Source organism: Dendrobates tinctorius, unplaced genomic scaffold, assembly GCF_039654945.1.
Source record: "Dendrobates tinctorius isolate UK_male_01 unplaced genomic scaffold, ASM3965494v1 ptg000143l, whole genome shotgun sequence".
Classification (NCBI taxonomy): Eukaryota; Metazoa; Chordata; class Amphibia; order Anura; family Dendrobatidae; genus Dendrobates; species Dendrobates tinctorius.
The window spans coordinates 1397123-1413954 of record NW_027361810.1 but is presented as its reverse complement, the minus strand read 5'-3'; the positions used below and the strand labels follow the sequence as shown (position 1 = coordinate 1413954).

Below are 16832 nucleotides of genomic sequence, written 5' to 3'. Positions count from 1 at the left end.
GGTCTCTCTCCCTGTGGGGTTACAGCACCAGCGGTCTCTCTCCCTGTGGGGTTACAGGACCAGCGGTCTCTCTCCCTGTGGGGTTAGAGGACCAGCGGTCTCTCTCCCTGTGGGGTTACAGCACCAGCGGTCTCTCTCCCTGTGGGGTTACAGGACCAGCGGTCTCTCTCCCTGTGGGTTACAGCACCAGCGGTCTCTCTCCCTGTGGGGTTACAGCACCAGCGGTCTCTCTCCCTGTGGGGTTACAGCACCAGCGGTCTCTCTCCCTGTGGGGTTAGAGGACCAGCGGTCTCTCTCCCTGTGGGGTTACAGCACCAGCGGTCTCTCTCCCTGTGGGGTTACAGGACCAGCGGTCTCTCGCCCTGTGGGGTCACGCACAGGAAAGCTGTGGTACAGGGTTAGGGTTAGCGAGTTGCAGGAGTCGCTTCCGTCTTTGCATTTGTCTTGTGTTTTCTTGGGGGAGTAATCCAGGACGTTTTGGCTTCGGTTTGTCTCCTGCAGGAGCGAGGATCAGACATGTGGAAACCCGACATGCCGGGTCCTGCTCTCCTCAGTATGTACGAGTGGTGTGGCTGATGTCCCAACGCCGGCCCGGACACGTCCTCCACCTCCTCGCACATATTGTAAACCGCACTTGGCAGCTCCGGTGGTTTCCAGCCATGGCGGCTGCTGCGCTTGGGAGCAGAATGACCGCTGGAAAGTTTCCCAGAATCTCCAGAAAGAAAAGAAGAAAAATGTAACAAACAAAACAACAGATTCTGCGCTGAGATACAAGAAACGGGGTCCACACCGCCACCAGAGGAGCCCCCGGGAACATGAGGACTCAGCCTGGAAATTAAAGGGCCGGCGTCAGGTCGTGGGTCGCTGTATAATGAAACACTGCCCTCTGTACAAAATGGGGCAATTCACTGACAGCAAGCAGAGAGTAGGACAGCCTATAACAATAAAGCACACAGTTACCGTTTTTTAAGGTTTTTTTGGCACAATACCGTCTGAAAACTTTCTAATACCGTAAAAATGTTGACTTTTGCCGTTTTCCGGCAGCTGTGGTCGGCTGACCCTCAGACTTTGGGGGGCTCCACTCACCTCTCCATCTTTCCCTTCCAGCCGTTCTCACTCTGTATTTCCTGAATTACCTGCACTGGGATGAGAACTTGTCCACCACGGTCTACCACGCCTTCACCAGTCTCTGCTACTTCACCCCCATTATCGGCGCCCCCATTGCTGACGCCTGGTTGGGAAAATTCAAGTAAGACTCTTGTGCTTCTCCTTGTGCGTTTCAGTGTGTCAGTGATTTTGGGCTACGTTGTGTTCTGGGATTGGTCCAGGCTCATATCGCTGTGTGCATGCTGGGGGAGATGATGAGTGTGATACCCTGACTGGTCTCCGTGTCCATCACCGGATGCTCCTCACCTGTTGTCTCTTCTTGCAGCACCATATTCTGGCTTTCCATCTTGTACGTCATTGGTCATGTGATCAAATCAGTGGGCGCCATCCCGTCCGTGGGGAGCACAGAGGTGCACGTGTAAGTACTCCACGTGGTCCAGGTAATGGTGGCCCGCGATCCATCATGGGCCTCATCACTGTGATCCGTTTCTTACAGGGCGCTCTCTATGATTGGTCTGATCGCCATCGCCTTCGGTACCGGTGGCATTAAGCCGTGTGTCTCCGCCTTTGGAGGTGATCAGTTTGCTGAAGAACATGTAAGTTGTGATTCCCTTGGGGCACTTAGACATTTTCATTGCCCTGGAGGGTATTTCTCACCAAGATGTTTGAATTCTCTTTAGGCCCAAGAACGAGGGAAGTTCTTCTCCATCTTCTACTTGTCCATTAATGCTGGGAGCCTCATCTCCACCTTCGTGACCCCGGTGCTGCGAGGTGTGGACTGACATCAGATCTGCCCCCTACCCCAGTTATCGCCCCTCTGCCAACATCGGTGCCGTCTCTGACTCTGCTCTTCCTTTGTAGGAGACGTTCAGTGTTTCGGCACGGATTGTTATGCGTTGGCGTTCGGGGTCCCGGCTGCGCTGATGTTTTTCGCGCTCAGTAAGTAGATTGGAAGTTTCTTCAGTCCCTAAAACTGCAAAATTCCTGGAATTAATCATCGCGTCATCCAAATCCCTGAGTGACAGATGTGACCGGGTACAAAGCAATGAAGGATGCATCACGGTGTATCAGATCGGCCGCTCAGCTAGTCGTGAAATGAAGGCGCCCTATATGGAGCGGAGGGTTCCGATGTGCCGTTAGTGACCTCTGTGGACCCCGTCAGACATGGCCGCTGCCTTCCCAGAAACAATCGGAGACAACACAAGGGGGAGATTAGCGACTTCCACTCAACACTGACGTCACAGCACCAGAAGGAGAAGTGGTGGATGATGGAGTCCGCAGACAGAGACGTCACCGATCTGCACATGATGGAAACAACATTAGCACAACCTCTGGATTCTCCAGTCCGGGGTCTGAGCCTCGTGCAGAAATCCCGGCACCTCCATCTTCGGCTGCTGTCACTGAGGTTATTAATGGTCGTCTGAGGAAGGTCACATGTTCCTTGTACTACTGTGAGCGCCTGCGTAGCCCAAACCTGCTCCCGCAGCTTCTCTGGTCTTGTCTCCATCGGGGACGTCATTGGTCGGTGATTACACAGGAGCTGCTGGCAGCGGATCCAAATGATGGCAGCAGAACCTTCCTCAGGCGACCATTAATGATCTCAGTGACAGCAGCCGAGGCCGGAGGTGCCGGGATTTCTGCAAGAGGCTTTGACTCCGGACTGGAGAATCCAGAGGATGTGATAATATTGTTTTCATGTTTCCACCAATTGCAGATCGGTGATGTCTCTGTCTGGTGATCTCCATCATCCACCACTTCTCCTTCTTGTGGTGTAAGTTTTGTGTTGTCTTCGCACCATACAGCAGATTTATTGTCTTCAATCCTTTTCAAACTTTTCAAGAAAACTTTGCAAAGTGTTTAGAGAAGTGGACATGGCTAAAAGGCATAAAATGCGCCCCTTCCGCAACCCCTGGTGCAGCTTCTTCCTCAGCCCCTAGTACAGTCCTATCCTTAGCCCTTTCCTTAGCTCCTTCCTTGGGACCTTGTACAGTCCCTTTCCTCAGCCCCTTTAGCCCCGTGTCCTTACATGAATATTTTCACAGCACGGTGTGGATGAATGCGTCCTCTGTGTGTTTGTCACATGAGACCCATACACTTCAGGGAGACATCTCAGGTCACCTCAGGGCGCTTTGGAGCGTTGCCCGTGCGCCCCCTCCGCGCTGACACTTGTTTTCTTTCTCGTTCCCTCTAGTCGTGTTTGTCAGTGGCAGTGGCATGTACAAGAAATATCCGCCGCAGGGGAACATCCTGGCCTCCGTCTTCAAGTGCATTGGAGTAAGTTGTGGTGGAGGAATCGATGCAGAAAACTTATCAAAAAGTTTCCAAAACAAAATCCTCTCTGTGGATCCGGATTATTTCAAACGTCATGATGACTCATGAATGCAGGCGACCCACGGGAACACCACGGCGCTCAGTGGGCTGTCACTAGTGATGAGATGTGGTCATGTGACTGCACCGTCCGTGGCGCTCAGTGGGATGTCACTAGTGATGAGATGTGGTCATGTGACTGCACCGTCCGTGGCGCTCAGTGGGATGTCACTAGTGATGAGATGTGGTCATGTGACTGCACCGTCCGTGGCGCTCAGTGGGATGTCACTAGTGATGAGATGTGGTCATGTGACTGCACCGTCCGTGGCGCTCAGTGGGATGTCACTAGTGATGAGATGTGGTCATGTGACTGCACCGTCTGTGGTGCTCAGTGGGATGTCACTAGTGATGAGATGTGGTCATGTGACTGCACCGTCCGTGGCGCTCAGTGGGATGTCACTAGTGATGAGATGTGGTCATGTGACTGCACCGTCCGTGGCGCTCAGTGGGATGTCACTAGTGATGAGATGTGGTCATGTGACTGCACCGTCCGTGGCGCTCAGTGGGATGTCACTAGTGATGAGATGTGGTCATGTGACTGCACCGTCCGTGGCGCTCAGTGGGATGTCACTAGTGATGAGATGTGGTCATGTGACTGCACCGTCCGTGGCAATCAGCATTTATTACTGCGCTGTTATTATAGTGGTTACAGAGGTGACAGCACCCTGGGGGCCACAGATCATCCTGGGGGCCACAGATCATCCTGGGGGGCCACAGACCCACCCTGGGGGCCACAGATCATCCTGGGGGGCCACATCACCCTGGGGGTCACAGACCCACCCTGGGGGGCCACATATCACCCTGGGGGGCCACATATCACCCTGGGGGTCACAGATCACCCTGGGGGGCCACATATCACCCTGGGGGGCCACATATCACCCTGGAGGCTGGACACCACCCTGGGGGGCCACAGATCACCCTGGGGGGCCACAGATCATCCTGGGGGGCCACAGATCATCCTGGGGGGCCACAGACCCACCCTGGGGGCCACAGATCATCCTGGGGGGCCACATATCACCCTGGGGGTCACAGACCCACCCTGGGGGCCACAGATCATCCTGGGGGGCCACATATCACCCTGGGGGTCACAGATCACCCTGGGGGGCCACATATCACCCTGGGGGGCCACATATCACCCTGGAGGCTGGACACCACCCTGGGGGGCCACAGATCACCCTGGGGGGCCACAGATCATCCTGGGGGGCCACAGATCATCCTGGAGGCTGGACACCACCCTGGGGGCCACAGATCATCCTGGGGGGCCACAGATCACCCTGGGGGGCCACAGATCACCCTGGGGGCCACAGACCCACCCTGGGGGTCCACATATCACCCTGGGGGGCAACATATCACCCTGGAGGCTGGACACCACCCTGGGGGGCCACAGATCACCCTGGGGGGCCACAGATCATCCTGGAGGCTGGACACCACCCTGGGGGCCACAGATCACCCTGGGGGGCCACAGATCACCCTGGGGGCCACAAGTGTTGGCGTTCTTCATGGCAGGGTGCAGCTGATTCACAGATCCCCTGGAGTCACACATTGAGGGGCCCGTTGATGTCCTATCCTGGGGCGTTGCCCCCTGCCTCTAGCGCTCCTCGGAGTGGCCCCATTGGTGATCATCTCGTGTTGCCGGTTTATTTTAGTTCGCCATCAAGAACCGCTGGAACCATCGCTCCAAACAATATCCCAAGAGGGAGCACTGGCTGGACTGGGCCTCCGAGAAGCATTCGGTGAGTACACGGCGCCGACCGCGGCGGACATGGATCAATCACTGATCAGGAGATGATCCAGTGGATCCGGGGGAATGAGGGTTATAGTCCAGTAATGATGGTAAGTGAATGCTGGCAGAGCTAATTACTTACAATAATCCATTCATCAGCGTCCGGTCACATCGCCTCGTATGAGCAAAGAGGAGACCTGTGGCCCAGCGCCATGCTGATTAACCCTCTCCCGGCCTGGTGATTTTTTGGTTTTCAGGATCGGTATAGTGAACGTACTTGAATTTTATCTTTGATTTTCATTTCAGAAAAAGCTGATCACAGAGGTGAAGATGGTGACTAAAGTGCTGTTCCTGTACATCCCGCTGCCGATGTTCTGGGCGCTGTTTGACCAGCAAGTAACTACCTGGATATAATGAGGAATAGATGGAGGAAACAGTCAGCAGGGGGGTCTTGGCAGTGACGTGGTTTCTCATTTCAGGGATCTCGCTGGACTCTACAAGCTACGAGAATGAACGCAGACTTTGTAAGTTCTTGTTCTCCGCGATTCCTTCTTTTGCTTTCTCCGGTGGCTCCGATCGTCGCCCGCCGCGTCTCCAGGCCGCGTCTGATTTTGCTCCTCGCAGTTTGTGGTCGGACAATTCCTTCTTCATCTGCAATGGGGCTCAAAGAGGACGGGGTTGTGGGGTCCCTGCTCAGGGTCCCACGAGGGCCGAGGGGTCATGCTGACTGTTCACTGCACGGTATCGGGGCGCTGACCAGCAGCTCGGGAGGGTTCTCTCCTCGGCTGTTCCCGGTCACACGGATGATGCGTTATCACCATTGTTTCGGCGCTGGAGCGTCAGCGGCGCTCGTTTAGCCTGGATCCATCATGGTCAGCCATCCCTCCCTCTCCAGTAAAGAAGAGATGCAGCAGCTGGTCCCGCTCTCCTGCTGGCCTTGTGGAGGGATCACCTCACGCCCCCTGTGCCAGCGTTGTAGGGTGGGGGCGCTCCAGGAGGGGGCGCTATGGTCGGTACAATCTGATCTGCCTTTCACATCAGCGCCTCCGACCTTCCGGCACGATGATCAGCTCTATAGGGAGATGAATGAGGCGCAGATTCTACCGGTGATTTTTGCCTTCGGTTTCTGGCTCTTTCGGTCGTAGATTCTGAAATGTGAAATAAATAATTCTTACAACTGGAGAATCGCTGATTTCTGTTTCTTTTCAGGGAGGATTTGTGATTCAGCCGGACCAGATGCAGGTAAGAGTATATAATGTACGGCCAGCGGTGGCGTCTATACATCATACGTGACCGTACTGGAGGAACAGCACCTGTTACACTCCATTCACAGCCAAAGCTCCGCTCACTATTCTAGTTTAATTATCTCAGATTAGTTTGTAAGTGCAATATTTTGACTGCAGCTCTTAATGTGATTGGAGGATAAGATGTAACAGCAGAATAGTGAGTGCAGCTCTGGAAGAGACTGGAGGAAAGACACGATGTAACAGCAGAATAGATGTAACAGCACAATAGTGAGTGCAGCTCTGGAGGTGACTGGAGGATAAGACACAATGTAACAGCAGAATAGTGACTGCAGCTCTGGAGGTGACTGGAGGAAAGACACGATGTAACAGCAGAACAGTGAGTGCAGCTCTGGAGGTGACTGGAGGATAAGACACAATGTAACAGCAGAATAGTGACTGCAGCTCTGGAGGTGACTGGAGGAAAGACACGATGTAACAGCAGAATAGTGACTGCAGCTCTGGAGGTGACAGGAGGATAAGACACAATGTACGGTGCCTCTGGTACATGATGAGGTGACAATAACTCTTTCTTTCCTCTTTCTCAGATCCTGAATCCTCTGCTCATTCTGATCCTGATCCCAATCTTCGACCTCGGCATTTACCCGTTGATCAAACTCTGCAAGATCAATTTTAAGTAAACAGCGTTAATAATCTGTTCTTATAAAGGGGGGGAGGATTTATGATACAAAGAGTAATAATCACTCTCATCATCCTCAGGCCTATTCCCAAGATGACAATTGGTATGATCCTGGCAGCCCTGGCCTTCGCCGTGGCTACAATTGTAGAGATAAAGACAAATGTAAGGGACAGAACTCCATGTATCTAATCCTATCCTGTGTGATACTGACTGCTGAGCCGTGCATCTAATCCCATCCTGTGTGATACTGACTGCTGAGCCGTGTATCTAATCCTATCCAGTCTGATACTGACTGCTGAGCCGTGTATCTAATCCTATCCAGTGTGATACTGACTGCTGAGCCGTGTATCTAATCCTATCCTGTGTGATACTGACTGCTGAGCCGTGTATCTAATCCTATCCTGTGTGATACTGACTGCTGGGACGTGTATCTAATCTTATCCTGTGTGATACTGACTGCTGAGCTGTGTATCTAATCCTCTCCTGTGATACTGAATGCTGAGCTGTGTATCTAATCCTATCTTGTGTGATACTGACTGCTGAGCTGTGTATCTAATCCTATCCTGTGTGATACTGACTGCTGAGCCGTGTATCTAATCCCATCCTGTGTGATACTGACTGCTGAGCCGTGCATCTAACCCTACCCTGTGTGATACTGACTGCTGAGCCGTGCATCTAATCCCATCCTGTGTGATACTGACTGCTGAGCCGTGTATCTAATCCTATCCAGTGTGATACTGACTGCTGAGCCGTGTATCTAATCCTATCCAGTGTGATACTGACTGCTGAGCCGTGTATCTAATCCTATCCTGTGTGATACTGACTGCTGAGCCGTGTATCTAATCCTATCCTGTGTGATACTGACTGCTGGGACGTGTATCTAATCTTATCCTGTGTGATACTGACTGCTGAGCTGTGTATCTAATCCTCTCCTGTGATACTGAATGCTGAGCTGTGTATCTAATCCTATCTTGTGTGATACTGACTGCTGAGCTGTGTATCTAATTCTCTCCTGTGTGATACTGAATGCTGAGCCGTGTATCTAATCCTCTCCTGTGATACTGACTGCTGAGCCGTGTATCTAATTCTATCCTGTGTGATACTGACTGCTGAGCCGTATATCTAATCCTCTCGTGTGATACTGACTGCTGAGCCATGTATCTAATCCTATCCTGAGCGATACTGTCTGCTGAGCCGTGTATCTAACCCTCTCCTGTGTGATACTGACTGCTGAGCTGTGTATCTAATCCTATCCTGTGTGATACAGTCTGCTGAGCCGTATATCTAATTCTACCGTGTGATACCGTCTGCTGAGCCGTATATCTAATTCTACCCTGTGTGATACCGTCTGCTGAGCCGTGTATCTAACCCTATCCTGTGTGATATTGACTGCTGAGCCGTGTATCTAACCCTATCCTGTGTGATATTGACTGCTGAGCCGTGTATCTAATCCTGTGTGATACCGTCTGCTGAGCCCTATATCTAATTCTACCCTGTGTGATACCGTCTGCTGAGCCGTGTATCTAATCCTATCCTGTGTGATACTGACTGCTGAGCCGTGTATCTAATCCTCTCCTGTGTGATACTGACTGCTGAGCCGTGTATCTAATCCTAGCCTGTGTGATACTGTCTGCTGAGCCATGTATCTAATCCTATCCTGTGTGATACTGACTGCTGAGCTGTGTATCTAATCCTCTCCTGTGTGATACTGACTGCTGAGCCGTGTATCTAATCCTATTCTGTTTTACTGTCTGCTGAGCAGTGTATCTAATCTTACCCTGTGTGATACTGACTGCTGAGCCGTGTATCTAATCTTACCCTGTGTGATACTGACTGCTGAGCCGTGTATCTAATCTTACCCTGTGTGATACTGACTGCTGAGCCGTGTATCTAATCCTATCCTGTGTGATACTGTCTGCTGAGCCGTGTATCTAACCTTCTCCTGTGTGATACTGTCTGCTGAGCAGTGTATCTAATCTTATCCTGTGTGATACTGTCTGCTGAGCCGTGTATGTAATCCTCTCCTGTGTGATACTGTCTGCTGAGCCGTGTATCTAATCCTATCCTATGTTTTACTGTCTGCTGAGCCGTGTATCTAATCCTATCCTGTGTGATACTGTCTGCTGAGCCGTGTATCTAATCCTATCCTATGTTTTACTGTCTGCTGAGCCGTGTATCTAATCCTATCCTGTGTGATACTGACTGCTGAGCCGTGTATCTAATCCTATCCTGTTTTACTGTCTGCTGAGCCGTGTATCTAATCCTCTCCTGTGTGATACTGACTGCTGAGCCGTGTATCTAATCCTATCCTGTGTGATACTGACTGCTGAGCCGTGTATCTAATCCCATCCTGTGTGATACTGACTGCTGAGCCGTGCATCTAACCCTACCCTGTGTGATACTGACTGCTGAGCCGTGCATCTAATCCCATCCTGTGTGATACTGACTGCTGAGCCGTGTATCTAATCCTATCCAGTGTGATACTGACTGCTGAGCCGTGTATCTAATCCTATCCAGTGTGATACTGACTGCTGAGCTGTGTATCTAATCCTATCTTGTGTGATACTGACTGCTGAGCTGTGTATCTAATCCTCTCCTGTGTGATACTGAATGCTGAGCCGTGTATCTAATCCTCTCCTGTGATACTGACTGCTGAGCCGTGTATCTAATTCTATCCTGTGTGATACTGACTGCTGAGCCGTGTATCTAATCCTCTCCTGTGTGATATTGACTGCTGAGCCATGTATCTAATCCTATCCTGAGCGATACTGTCTGCTGAGCCGTGTATCTAACCCTCTCCTGTGTGATACTGACTGCTGAGCTGTGTATCTAATCCTATCCTGTGTGATACTGACTGCTGAGCCGTGTATCTAATCCTATCCTGTGTGATACAGTCTGCTGTGCCGTATATCTAATTCTACCCTGTGTGATACCGTCTGCTGAGCCGTATATCTAATTCTACCCTGTGTGATACCGTCTGCTGAGCCGTGTATCTAACCCTATCCTGTGTGATATTGACTGCTGAGCCGTGTATCTAACCCTATCCTGTGTGATATTGACTGCTGAGCCGTGTATCTAATCCTGTGTGATACCGTCTGCTGAGCCCTATATCTAATTCTACCCTGTGTGATACCGTCTGCTGAGCCGTGTATCTAATCCTATCCTGTGTGATACTGACTGCTGAGCCGTGTATCTAATCCTCTCCTGTGTGATACTGACTGCTGAGCCGTGTATCTAATCCTAGCCTGTGTGATACTGTCTGCTGAGCCATGTATCTAATCCTATCCTGTGTGATACTGACTGCTGAGCTGTGTATCTAATCCTCTCCTGTGTGATACTGACTGCTGAGCCGTGTATCTAATCCTATTCTGTTTTACTGTCTGCTGAGCAGTGTATCTAATCTTACCCTGTGTGATACTGACTGCTGAGCCGTGTATCTAATCTTACCCTGTGTGATACTGACTGCTGAGCCGTGTATCTAATCTTACCCTGTGTGATACTGTCTGCTGAGCCGTGTATCTAACCTTCTCGTGTGATACTGTCTGCTGAGCAGTGTATCTAATCTTATCCTGTGTGATACTGTCTGCTGAGCCGTGTATGTAATCCTCTCCTGTGTGATACTGTCTGCTGAGCCGTGTATCTAATCCTATCCTATGTTTTACTGTCTGCTGAGCCGTGTATCTAATCCTATCCTGTGTGATACTGTCTGCTGAGCCGTGTATCTAATCCTATCCTATGTTTTACTGTCTGCTGAGCCGTGTATCTAATCCTATCCTGTGTGATACTGACTGCTGAGCCGTGTATCTAATCCTATCCTGTTTTACTGTCTGCTGAGCCGTGTATCTAATCCTGTCCTGTGTGATACTGACTGCTGAGCCGTGTATCTAATCCTATCCTGTGTGATACTGACTGCTGAGCCGTGTATCTAATCTATATTGTGTGATACTGACTGCTGAGCCGTGTATCTAATCCTATCCTGTGTGATACTGACTGCTGAGCCGTGTATCTAATCCTCTCCTGTGTGATACTCTCTGCTGAGCCGTGTATCTAATCCTATCCTGTGTAATATTGACTGCTGAGCCGTGTATCTAATCCTATCCTGTGTGATACTGACTGCTGAGCCGTGTATCTAATCCTCTCCTGTGTGATACTGACTGCTGAGCCGTGTATCTAATACTCTCCTGTGTGATACTGACTGCTGAGCCGTGTATCTAATCCTATCCTGTGTGATACTGTCTGCTGAGCCGTGTATCTAATCCTAGCCTGTGTGATACTGTCTGCTGAGCCGTGTATCTAATCCTCTCCTGTGTGATACTGTCTGCTGAGCCGTGTATCTAATCCTCTCCTGTGTGATACTGACTGCTGAGCCGTGTATCTAATCCTCTCCTGTGTGATACTGACTGCTGAGCCGTGTATCTAATACTCTCCTGTATGATACTGACTGCTGAGCCGTGTATCTAATCCTATTCTGTGTGATACTGTCTGCTGAGCCGTGTATCTAATCCTAGCCTGTGTGATACTGTCTGCTGAGCCGTGTATCTAATCCTCTCCTGTGTGATACTGTCTGCTGAGCCGTGTATCTAATCCTCTCCTGTGTGATACTGACTGCTGAGCCGTGTATCTAATCCTCTCCTGTGTGATACTGACTGCTGAGTAGTGTATCTAATCCTCTCCTGTGTGATGCTGACTGCTGAGCCGTGTATCTAATCCTATCCTATGTTTTACTGACTGCTGAGCCGTGTATCTAATCCTATCCTGTGTGATACTGTCTGCTGAGCCGTGTATCTAATCCTATCCTGTGTGATACTGACTGCTGAGCCGTGTATCTAATCCTATCCTGTGTGATACTGACTGCTGAGCCGTGTATCTAATCCTATCCTGTTTTACTGTCTGCTGAGCCGTGTATCTAATCCTCTCCTGTGTGATACTGACTGCTGAGCCGTGTATCTAATCCTATCCTGTGTGATACTGACTGCTGAGCCGTGTATCTAATCCTCTCCTGTGTGATACTGTCTGCTGAGCCGTGTATCTAATCCTCTCCTGTGTGATACTGTCTGCTGAGCCGTGTATCTAATCCTCTCCTGTGTGATACTGACTGCTGAGCCGTGTATCTAATCCTCTCCTGTGTGATACTGACTGCTGAGCAGTGTATCTAATCCTATCCTGTGTGATACTGACTGCTGAGTCGTGTATCTAATCCTCTCCTGTGTGATGCTGACTGCTGAGCCGTGTATCTAATCCTATCCTATGTTTTACTGTCTGCTGAGCCGTGTATCTAATCCTCTCCTGTGTGATACTGACTGCTGAGCCGTGTATCTAATCCTATCCTGTGTAATATTGACTGCTGAGCCGTGTATCTAATCCTCTCCTGTGTGATACTGTCTGCTGAGCCGTGTATCTAATCCTATCCTGTGTGATACTGACTGCTGAGCCGTGTATCTAATCTATATTGTGTGAACCTGACTGCTGAGCCGTGTATCTAATCCTCTCCTGTGTGATACTGTCTGCTGAGCCGTGTATCTAATCCTATCCTGTGTGATATTGACTGCTGAGCCGTGTATCTAATCCTATCCTGTGTGATACTGACTGCTGAGCCGTGTATCTAATACTCTCCTGTGTGATACTGACTGCTGAGCCGTGTATCTAATACTCTCCTGTGTGATACTGACTGCTGAGCCGTGTATCTAATACTCTCCTGTGTGATACTGACTGCTGAGCCGTTTATCTAATACTCTCCTGTGTGATACTGACTGCTGAGCCGTGTATCTAATACTCTCCTGTGTGATACTGACTGCTGAGCCGTGTATCTAATCCTCTCCTGTGTGATACTGACTGCTGAGCCGTGTATCTAATCCTATCCTGTGTGATACTGACTGCTGAGTCGTGTATCTAATCCTCTCCTGTGTGATGCTGACTGCTGAGCCGTGTATCTAATCCTATCCTATGTTTTACTGACTGCTGAGCCGTATATCTAATCCTCTACTGTGTGATACTGACTGCTGAGCCGTGTATCTAATCCTATCCTGTGTGATACTGTCTGCTGAGCCGTGTATCTGATCCTCCCCTGTGTGATACTGACTGCTGAGCCGTGTATCTAATCCTATCCTGTGTGATACTGACTGCTGAGCCGTGTATCTAATCCTCTCCTGTGTGATACTGACTGTTGAGCCGTGTATCTAATCCTATCCTGTGTGATACTGACTGCTGAGCCGTGTATCTAATCCTATCCTGTGTGATACTGACTGCTGAGCCGTGTATCTAATCCTATCCTGTGTGATACTGACTGCTGAGCCGTATCTAATCCTATCCTGTGTTTTACTGTCTGCTGAGCCGTGTATCTAATCCTATCCTGTGTGATACTGACTGCTGAGCCGTGTATCTAATCTTACCCTGTGTGATACTGTCTGCTGAGCCATGTATCTAATCCTCTCCTGTGTGATACTGTCTGCTGAGCCGTGTATCTAATCTTATCCTGTGATACTGACTGCTGAGTCGTGTATCTAATCCTCTCCTGTGTGATACTGTCTGCTGAGCCGTGTATCTAATCCTCTCCTGTGTGATACTGACTGCTGAGCCGTGTATCTAATCCTATCCTGTGTGATACTGACTGCTGAGCCGTGTATCTAATCCTCTCCTGTGTGATACTGACTGCTGAGCCGTGTATCTAATCTTATCCTGTGATACTGACTGCTGAGCCGTGTATCTAATCCTCTCCTGTGTGATACTGACTGCTGAGCCGTGTATCTAATCCTATCCTGTGTGATACTGTCTGCTGAGCCGTGTATCTAATCCTATCCTGTGTGATACTGTCTGCTGAGCCGCGTATCTAATCCTATCCTGTGTGATACTGTCTGCTGAGCCGTGTATCTAATCCTCTCCTGTGTGATACTGACTGCTGAGCCGTGTATCTAATCTTATCCTGTGATACTGTCTGCTGAGCCGTGTATCTAATCTTATCCTGTGATACTGACTGCTGAGCCGTGTATCTAATCCTATCCTGTGTGATTCTGACTGCTGAGCCGTGTATCTAATCCTATCCTGTGTGATACAGCCTGCTGTACCTAAGCTTTCAGTTTCTCGTAGAGGTGAGGTGTCCGTCACTTCTCGGCTGATGGTCGCCTATTCTCTGGATCGTCTCTCTGTGGGATTTGTCGTTTTATATCAAAATTCCAAAAAAGTGAAGACTCACCAAAAAGTTCTGTCGTCCTCAGGAAACTAATCCAATTGTCCCAAAAACCGGAGAAACTTTCCTGCAGGTCCTGAATTTTGAAAATCAGGAAGTTACAATTCATGTTGTTGGGAACAATGAATTGAAGCAGCCGACGCTGAACCTTGAGGACTTTCAGGTAAGAAGTGGTGATGAGCGAGTATACTCGTTGCTCGGGTTTTTCCGAGCATGCTCGGGTGTCCTCTGAGTATTTTGGCGTGCTCGGAGATTTAGTTTGTGTCACCGCAGCTGCATGATTTGTGGCTGCTGGACAGGCTGAATACATGTGAGGAATGCCTGATTGTTAGGGAATCCCCACATGTATTCAGGCTGTCTAGCAGCCATAAATCATGAGGCTGCGGTGATCTCCGAGCACTACAAAATACTCGGGAGATCACCCGAGCATGCTTGGAAAAACCCGAGCAACGAGTATACTCGCTCATCACTAGTAAGAAGTATACACAGCTTCAGAGGCAATCCCCAGGTTATACCAGCTGTCAAGGTCAGACCGGGGTGTCTGGGGCCCACAGGGAGCATGGACCTTAGGGGCCACACTGCAACTACAGTTGTGGCCAAAAGTATTGACACCCCTGCAATTCTGTCAGATAATACTCAGTTTCTTCCTGAAAATGATTGCAAACACAAATTCTTAGTTATTATTATCTTCATTTAATTTGTCTTAAATGAAAAAACACAAAAAGAATTGTCCCAAAGCCAAATTGGATATAATTCCACACCAAACATAAAAAAAGAGGGTGAACAAAAGTATTGGCACTGCTGGAAAAATCATGTGATGCTTCTCTAATTTGTGTAATTAACAGCACCTGTAACTTACCTGTGGCACCTAACAGGTGTTGGCAATAACTAAATCACACTTGCAGCCAGGTGACATGGATTAAAGTTGAGTCAACCTCTGTCCTGTGTCCTTGTGTGTACCACATTGAGCATGGAGAAAAGAAAGAAGACCAAAGAACTGTCTGAGGACTTGAGAAACCAAATTGTGAGGAAGCATGAGCAATCTCAAGGCTACAAGTCCATCTCCAAAGACCTGAATGTTCCTGTGTCTGCCGTGCGCAGTGTCATCAAGAGGTGTAAAGCCCATGGCACTGTGGCTAACCTCCCTAGATGTGGACGGAAAAGAAAAATTGACAAGAGATTTCAACGCAAGATTGTGCGGATGTTGGATAAAGAACCTCGACTAACATCCAAACAAGTTCAAGCTGCCCTGCAGTCCGAGGGTACAACAGTGTCAACCCGTACTATCCGTCGGCGTCTGAATGAAAAGGGACTGTATGGTAGGAGACCCAGGAAGACCCCACTTCTTACCCCGAGACATAAAAAAGCCAGGCTGGAGTTTGCCAAAACTTACCTGAAAAAGCCTAAAACGTTTTGGAAGAATGTTCTCTGGTCAGATGAGACAAAAGTAGAGCTTTTTGGGCAAAGGCATCAACATAGAGTTTACAGGAGAAAAAAAGAGGCATTCAAAGAAAAAAACACGGTCCCTACAGTCAAACATGGCGGAGGTTCCCTGATGTTTTGGGGTTTCTTTGCTGCCTCTGGCACTGGACTGCTTGACCTTGTGCATGGCATTATGAAATCTGAAGACTACCAACAAATTTTTCAGCATAATGTATGGCCCAGTGTGAGAAAGCTGGGTCTCCCTCAGAGGTCATGGGTCTTCCAGCAGGACAATGACCCAAAACACACTTCAAAAAGCACTAGAAAATGGTTTGAGAGAAAGCACTGGAGACTTCTAAGGTGGCCAGCAATGAGTCCAGACCTGAATCCCATAGAACACCTGTGGGGAGATCTAAAAATGGCAGTTTGGAGAAGGCACCCTTCTAATATCAGGGACCTGGAGCAGTTTGCCAAAGAAGAATGGTCTAAAACTCCAGCAGAGCATTGTAAGAAACTCATTGATGGTTACCGGAAGCGGTTGGTCGCAGTTATTTTAGCTCAAGGTTGTGCAACCAAGTATTAGGCTGAGGGTGCCAATACTTTTGTCTGGCCCATTATTGGAGTTTTGTGTGAAATGATCAATGTTTCGCTTTTTGCTTCATTCTCTTTTGTGTTTTTTCATTTAAGACAAATTAAATGAAAATAATAATAATAAAAAATTTGTGTTTGCAATCATTTTCAGGAAGAAACTGAGTATTATCTGACAGAATTGCAGGGGTGTCAATACTTTTGGCCACAACTGTATATGCAAACATCTGTTAGCTGTTATCCCTGATATAGTGGAGCATCAGCTGTAAAACACAGGCGGCATCTACTGTGCGCACCTACCGGGTGGCGCCTGCGCATCTTGTGTGCCCACCATACCTGGGATGTACAGTTACGGTAGTTTGCATTAATGGTTCTTTGGTGAAAATAAGTTGTCACTGATCCACAGGTCAGGACGGTGATAACATAGTGATAGGTGGAATCCGACCACTGGGAACAGCAATGATCGGAGGAATGGGGAACCTTTATCCCTGACAGGACACTGTTATCCCCATCTTAATA

The 16832-nt window shown here is 49.2% G+C and overlaps 1 protein-coding gene and 1 long non-coding RNA gene across 4 annotated transcripts in view; one reads left to right on the top strand and one right to left on the bottom strand.

Annotated features, from left to right (window-relative positions):
* The window catches only part of SLC15A2 (solute carrier family 15 member 2), a 43825-nt gene that overhangs the window by 17261 nt on the left and 9732 nt on the right, over window positions 1–16832 (top strand). For all 3 annotated transcript variants that reach the window (XM_073545292.1, XM_073545293.1, XM_073545291.1), the window contains 13 exons: window positions 1108–1249; window positions 1433–1525; window positions 1604–1703; window positions 1788–1878; window positions 1969–2046; window positions 3299–3381; window positions 5121–5207; window positions 5504–5593; window positions 5677–5721; window positions 6407–6439; window positions 7029–7117; window positions 7201–7282; window positions 14332–14466. In XM_073545292.1, the coding sequence (XP_073401393.1) occupies window positions 1108–1249; window positions 1433–1525; window positions 1604–1703; window positions 1788–1878; window positions 1969–2046; window positions 3299–3381; window positions 5121–5207; window positions 5504–5593; window positions 5677–5721; window positions 6407–6439; window positions 7029–7117; window positions 7201–7282; window positions 14332–14466 (1148 nt within the window). The remainder of the gene's footprint in view (window positions 1–1107; window positions 1250–1432; window positions 1526–1603; window positions 1704–1787; window positions 1879–1968; window positions 2047–3298; window positions 3382–5120; window positions 5208–5503; window positions 5594–5676; window positions 5722–6406; window positions 6440–7028; window positions 7118–7200; window positions 7283–14331; window positions 14467–16832) is intronic.
* Window positions 6789–14382, bottom strand: LOC141049140 (uncharacterized). The gene is made up of 2 exons (XR_012220261.1): window positions 14310–14382; window positions 6789–7099 (listed from the first exon to the last, which is right to left on the bottom strand). It is a non-coding gene; the product is annotated as an uncharacterized lncRNA (long non-coding RNA).